The sequence below is a fragment of the Arachis stenosperma genome, chromosome 8 (assembly GCF_014773155.1).
Source record: "Arachis stenosperma cultivar V10309 chromosome 8, arast.V10309.gnm1.PFL2, whole genome shotgun sequence".
NCBI lineage: Eukaryota > Viridiplantae > Streptophyta > Magnoliopsida > Fabales > Fabaceae > Arachis > Arachis stenosperma.
This window is the reverse complement of record NC_080384.1, coordinates 10441599-10448997: the sequence shown is the minus strand read 5'-3', so window position 1 is coordinate 10448997 and position 7399 is coordinate 10441599. Positions and strand designations below refer to the sequence as shown.

Genomic DNA, 7399 nt, shown 5'->3' with positions numbered 1-7399 from the left:
CCCTGAACACTGAACCCTGAACCCCTAAAATCCTAAAACCCTAAAACCCTAACCATAAACCCTAAACCCTGAATCCTATACCCCTAAACCCTAAACTCCCTAAAACTCTAAGACCCTAGCCCCTAAAACCCTAAACACTAAACCCTAAACCCGAAACCCTGAACCCTGAACCATGAACCCCTAAACCCTAAACACCTAACCCTAAACCCTGAACCCTGAACCTTGAACCCTTAATCTCTGAACCCTGAACCCCGAATCCTGAACCCCTGAACCCTGAACCCTGAACCCCTAAACCCTAAGCCCTAAACCTTAAACCCTAAACCCTAAACCCTGAACACTGAACCCTGAACCCTGAACCCAAAACCCTAAACCCCTAAACCCTCAAAATCCATCCAAGAAAGAGTTTTAAAACTCCACCAATGTAAGTTAAAAATATTTATGTTACTCTTTTAGATTTTTTTTAATAATTTTTATTTAATTAATCACACGGAAAATGTAACTAGCAATACACCTGATTCCCGTTTCTCAAAACAAATTCTAATTATTCAATATAGAAATTAGTACACTAGACGAATAGAAAACTGCATATATCAATATAGAATTTCACAAAAGACTAACAACAGTCAAAAATTAACCCAGCTATAACCATGGTGAACCAAAATTCGCTCATGGGTGAACAAAAATTTACATTAATAAAAACTAAAACTTATACAATCCTCTTTTGGATAATTCATATCTGGTGCATTGTAAAGAGTGGAGCTTGACTGAATCGATGATCTGGAGTCTAAAAGGTTCAACTACAAAAGACATAATTAATTGTATATTAGCAAAATGAACAATTGAATTTTTAACTAATCAAAAGCAAGTCAATTTTACCTCGTTTGGAGCTGTCTTTTTCTTTTTTTTCATGGCATTTGAGATCTTATTTTCCAGGTTTGATCCATGTCTGTTCTTGGACTGACCTCCTATTTTGACACGTGATGGGTTTTGAAGGTCATTCACATTGCTTAATGTTGCTTCTTCGTGCGTTAACAAACTTTTTCCTTTGCTTCTCTCTTGATATTCTTCCATCTCCGCCATGACCTTGTCAAATGCTCGGTGCAGAATTTCGGTCAACTCTTCAGACTCGGATGCAAATTCACATATATTGTACGACCGAGATACCAATTCGTCAAATCTCTTACTTCTCGGCTCCAGTAAAGGTTCATCTTGACTGCTCTTGATGTGTGTTTGCCTCCTCTTTATGTTCTTACTCCTGCGTTCTAATATGTATTTCTGTGACATGTTATCCACTCGCTAGAAGCTCAGGACGCTTAGGGAATGGCGGCACAATATGCCCGTAGACTCAAACAGCAAGCAATGGCACTTTACATCTCGTGATACTACGTCGTAGGTGACGACAAACTTATTGAATGTGGAGTTGGAAACATGTTCTATGACTTCATATGTTGTGAAACCTATGGTGGAATGCATTGATCTTGTGATACAGTTTACTTTACTTCTAAGTTGAGCTTGAACTTCCCTGAACTTCTCATGGGTATATAGATGCTGAAACTGTGCCTCTATTGCTGATTTTGTTGCACACGGTATCACAGTGTGAAAATCTGCAGCATCGAATTCTCTCTCTGCTTGCTCTCTGCTTGCTAGGTAATTGTCGTATTGCTTCACAAATTGTCTCAAGGAGCTATTCCGTGTGATGAACTTGTTGAAAAATGAATGCATGCTCTCGCTCCTTTGTGTGCTTCTCATCTTGGCCCAGAAGTGGTGATCCAAATAAACTAGAATCCATATATGCCGATCCTCGTACAGCTCTGCAAAACAAACCGAACCCATAAGCTGTGGTGAACCAAAAATAGTACATGCTTTGGAAAAAAAAAGATATGAGCATGAAAATAATTCGAATTGAAATCTCAATTACCTGAAAGCCACTTGTTGCCTCCGAGGCCGTACTTTCTGAGGAAATCGATCCAATTTCTGTCAAATACTTCTTTTGTGTACGAGTTCCAAACAACATGGCTCATCTCTTGTTTAATTTCGTTGTGTCCCTTGTAGCCGTTTAATTTTCATGGGATCTTCTTCAAAATATGCTAGATGCACCAGCGATGAATTGTTATTGGCATGCACAGCTCAATTGTCCTTTGAATCGATGTGCATTGATCGGTAAGAATATCTTTTGGTGCCTTCCCTCCTATGCAACGTAGCCAACACTCAAATAGCCATTTGAATGATTGGATGTCCTCATTTTTCATCAGCGCATCTGAGAAGTGTCGACTGGCCGTGGTGATTTACGCCCACAAAAGAACCTAAAACCAAATTGTACTTGCATCAATAACAAGCAGACCGTGGTGAACTGAAATATATACATGCACTGAACATAAAAATATATTTGAATGAATCGAATACCTGTTTGTGTTATAGGTGGTGTCAAATGAAACCACGTCTCTGAAATACTCAAATGCAGCCCTGCTTCTTGCATCGGCCCAGAATGCATATTTAATGCAGTGATCGCCTTCAAAGTTGAGCTCAAAGAATACAGTTTAGTTCTTCTCTTTCATTCTTACTAGGTACTTCCCAAATTCTTTGGCATCGTCTTCTTCGGAAATATTCCGTACTTCCCTTGTGATATAATTCCTAACGTCTTTTTCTATAAAACCTAGCTCACGGTGGCTATCAGCGGCTACCACAAATGATTGGTAAGTTTTTCTTGGTCTGATTCCGGCTTCTTCATGGGTTTCGATGGTGCGATGCACGAACATGCTAAGCTCCTTGTGTTGTTTGAGCATCTCAGCCTGGTCTGGACAACAAGGATGTAAGTGATTCAAAACAACTTTGGAAATTGTCCAAAGACTAACATCCTTCATTATGTGTACGCAAATTCTAGCCGGACAATTTAACCCAGCTGAAGGGTTTATCTTCAAAGTTGGAGATATCTCGGATTTCCACCTCCCCTCTCTGGTGCATACAATTAGTTGATTCTTAATCTTGTCTCCGTCCCGAGTCGTGTTCTTTATTTTTGTAGAAAAATCGGCAAGTTTGGAATAATATTTGTAGAACTTTTTAGCTTCTTCTAGTGTCTTGAAAATTATTCCCACCTTTGCGACAAATTTTTCATCCACAACACAGCTGGTCTACACGGTGAACCGAAATCTTAAATTCGGTGAATCAAAATTTTAATTACGGTGAAATAATTATATAGTGCTTAGGGAACAAAACCGAATATATTCGTCTAATTTTTTTTAGACTCCTTTCTGCATACCGAACCAAACGCATGGACATGGTAAAACAACTCTATAGTACTTACTGAACTGAACAATTACTCACAGTGAATGAAACCATTATACAAAACCAAATTCGAAACAACTCTGTCTACAATTTACATATTATCAATGCAATTCAATTCAATTCAGATACATATCAGCTCAGTCCATTCAATTCAATTCAAATAAAATTAGCAATTGTATTCCATTAAATTAGATTCAAAATTCAATAATCCAAACCTCATCAAATTGATGTGTTTCGGAAGAATTATCCAAATCGCACTCATTCAACCGATTTAAAGTTGATTCATTCATTGTTTCAATTCAGAAGTGCAGATCGACGAAGAAAACGAAGAAGAAAACGAAGAAGAAGAACGAAGCTAATTATGTTGAAGTCAATCTAGATCTATAATGCAGAGAAGAAAAATGCGAATAGAGGAGAACAACGAATTTAATTAGGTTGAAGAAGAAGAAGGAGAAGAGGAAGGAGAAGAGGAAGAAGAACAAGAACAAGAACAAGAACGTGAATAGAGAAGAAGAAGAAAGAAAGAAAGAAAAAAAACGCGAGAAGAGAACAAGATTTACGTTGAGAAAGGTTAATCACGCAAAAAAAGAATTACGTTATATACGTTATATGAGGTGCGTGTAAAACAAACGAGTGTAAAATGCGTGTAGTGAAAAGTACTTGAATAACATTCATGTAATTTTTATATGGATGTAGAGCTTTTTCGATTATATATATATATATATATATATAACTACACATACGTGCAAACTAATTGACGATTTGTGAAATATGGATCTACCAATACATAACCGTGAAAGCGATCGACATATTATATTTAGATGGATACTATTATGAAAATTCTATAATTGTCTTTATATGAAGATATATTTATTTTAAAGTATGAATAAATAAACAAAATACATTTTTATCATAAAAATCTTTATAAAATAATATTTTTAGCATCTTCATTTGAACAAATGCCTTATATTTATTTGCCACTTTAATATATTCACTCCTTCCATTGTATTTTTTTATATATAATAATATAAAATTTAGTAGTAGTTAACATATGTATATTGGCCTTCTAAAGATTTATGTTACTAGATTGGTCCTTCAATGATTTAATTCTAAAGATTACTCTTATTGAATATTATATATAGAAAAAGTATAAGAAGTCTTTTTTATTAAAATTTGGTTAGTATTTAATCAGCAAAAGAAAAGTGAGTAATCTTAGATTATTGGATAAAATTTTACACCATTAAAAACATCAATAATAGTTAATTAATAGTTACAGATCATAAAACTTGCTGGCCCCTAACACTCCTCAAATATATATTAAGTTTCTTTTATCCCTAAAAAGTTATTTATTTTTTAAATTGGTTCTCGAAATTTTTTTTAAACAAATTCGTCTTTCAAATATTTTAAATTATTTATATTAGTCCATCTGTCACTTTCATTACTGATTCTACTAAAATTTACTGATGTAACATGTTAAGTAATACTACACTGATTCGAGCACACATCTAACAGTCTTAATTATTGTTAATACAATAAGTTTATAAAATTCGATCAACTGAGTTCCAAATTGATAAGGACTTTGAGGCATTAAAGTTTTTTAATTTAAAATTGATTTGATTTAATTTCATAAACTTATCATATTAGCAGTTAATTAAAATGTTGATGTCACTTAGCATGCTATTTCAGTAAATTTTGAGACCATTAATAACAAAAATAATAAAAAGACTAGTATGATTAATTTAAAATTTTCAAAGGATAAATTTAATTAATTTTTTTTTTCAGAATCAATTTAAAAAAGAGTGATAGTTTAGGGATGAATTTGTATTTACTCTTAATAATAAAGATATATATATATATATATTTTGATGTGCTTTTGTGTCCCACTAAAGGAAAGATACAAATTGAAGCAAAGATATGCTTGCTTTACAGTTAAGATCACAAAGCATAGAAGAAAAATATGAAAAATGTTGGAAATAATGAAGGTTCAAAAAACAGTTAACAGTGACAAATCGATTCGAATGTAAGGTGCAAAGAGGCATACATTACCAGCTAATTAGGCATAAAGCTTGTTCTCCATGTTTTAGAATTCTTCGACGTACGACAATGACAAATAACAAGAAAGAAGCTAAAAAAGAGTGGAAAATAATCACCAAATAGAAAGGTATATATATATATATATATATATATATATATATATATATATATATATATATATATATATATATATATATATATTATATATACACGGAAATGTTTGGTAACTAAAGAAAATTAGCCAAAAACAGCCATAATTTGCCTTATTTAACATTTATTAATTGTTGCGACAATTAATGAATGCTAAATAAGACAAGTTCTGGCTGTATTTTTTGTTTACCTAACATTACCCATATATATATATATCAAATCGGAAATATTTGGTAACCAAAGAAAATCAGCCAAAAATAGTCAGAACTTGCCTTATTTAGCATTCATTAATTGTTGTTATAATTAATAAATACTAAATAAGACAATAATTAATGAATGTTAAATAAGATAAATTTAGGCTATTTTTTTTTTGTCTCTCTAACATATAATTATTGACCTAATCATATGTTTAATTAATTACCGAGTTACGTGAGATATATATGGTTAAGGTTCTACATTTGAGCTCAAATAGAATTGTAGTTAATTAAATGTGTGCACTTCATTAGTTGACTTCATTACAGTTGACTATACCTCTTCAAATTGGTAAGACAGGATTAATTAGGTTGGAAATCACTTAGGAAAAGAAACAATTTTGACTATATATTCACTAGTCCGTTGACTCATAAATAAACCTAGTATATATAGTGGTTGGGAATGGATAAATTTAAAAAATAATAAAAATCAACTACTAATAATTAGCCAACACAAATTTTAAATTTTAGATGTTTTTTTAATTTTTGGATGTCTAAATATTTGTAGATTAATTTTTCTTATTTGTCTATCAAGACGGGAGATTGATACATGCTTTTCCATGAAGATTATAACCGTAACCTAGATATATATGGATTATAATCGTAATCTAGATGCATCAAGAATCTATATAGCTGTGAAATAATAGATTTTACTACTAAATAAGCTATCATTAGAAATAATGTATTTTTTTGTGATTAAACGAGAGAGAAAAAAAAAGAAACAACATATAACTCAGAGCTAACAAATTTTGCTGAAAAGTATTTCCAATATTAAATTTTGGAGATAGTAATTTTACATAATCGTAGCATTCTAAAGAATCTGATTTTGCTAGACTATTTAGTATTTACAATTTCGTTATTTTTTTACAAGATGAGACTAAAATTTACCTTCCATAAAAAAAGAAGCATATTCAGATTTTGAAGATTAGATCACCATCATCCCTGACATAAGCAGAAAAACAGTTCTTAACGGCCAAAAAATATCCAAAAAATCAAGCTCACAAATAATCCGAGTTCATCTTACATTTTCACGAGAAATAACACATCTAAATGGATTTGATTAATATGGATTTAAAAAAGAAAGAAAAAAAACTCACTTCATTCAGTTTTAACGTTAAATAAAATAAGAAGCCGTAAGAACAATAAACACTCCTAGATACAATAATTTTACATAAAAATGCCAATATGTCATTACATCTTAATACAATCAATACATCTAGATACAATTGTATACTTTTTTTTATTCATATTAACATGCAATTATTCAAAAATGAGAGAGAATATCTCTTATTCTTTTGCTTTCGATTATCTTAGTGATGAATTGGTTTGCATACCTGTAGTAGCATGTAGAACAGAATATATATATTCTATATATGATGCGAATTCGGTGAATATATATATAGTTTATAGAATGTAAATTATTTAGCATTAGCAACAATGAAACTCAAAATAATGAATATTATTCAATTCGTGGTTCCAAATTATTGAAATTAAAGCAGAATGTCTATATGGAAAAGTTTGAAATCTTTTTAACGTATCGGAATCCCACTAAGCAGGGAACAAAAACAAGGTTTGTTTACTTAGTCATCCCTCTGGGTCCACGAAAGTTGGAAATCAATGTTCATTTATTAACTGTTTTCGAGAAAAATCAAGTAATATGTTTAGGTTGTTCATTGTTAATT

General features: G+C 31.8%; 1 protein-coding gene across 1 annotated transcript; it reads right to left on the bottom strand.

The window, feature by feature from the left end:
• Window positions 1-730: 730 nt before the first annotated feature.
• On the bottom strand, window positions 731-1722 carry LOC130945355 (protein FAR-RED ELONGATED HYPOCOTYL 3-like). The gene is made up of 3 exons (XM_057874085.1): window positions 1372-1722; window positions 877-1275; window positions 731-784 (listed from the first exon to the last, which is right to left on the bottom strand). Exons 1-3 carry the CDS (start codon window positions 1720-1722, stop codon window positions 731-733), a joined length of 804 nt encoding a protein of 267 aa, XP_057730068.1.
• Window positions 1723-7399: the final 5677 nt, after the last annotated feature.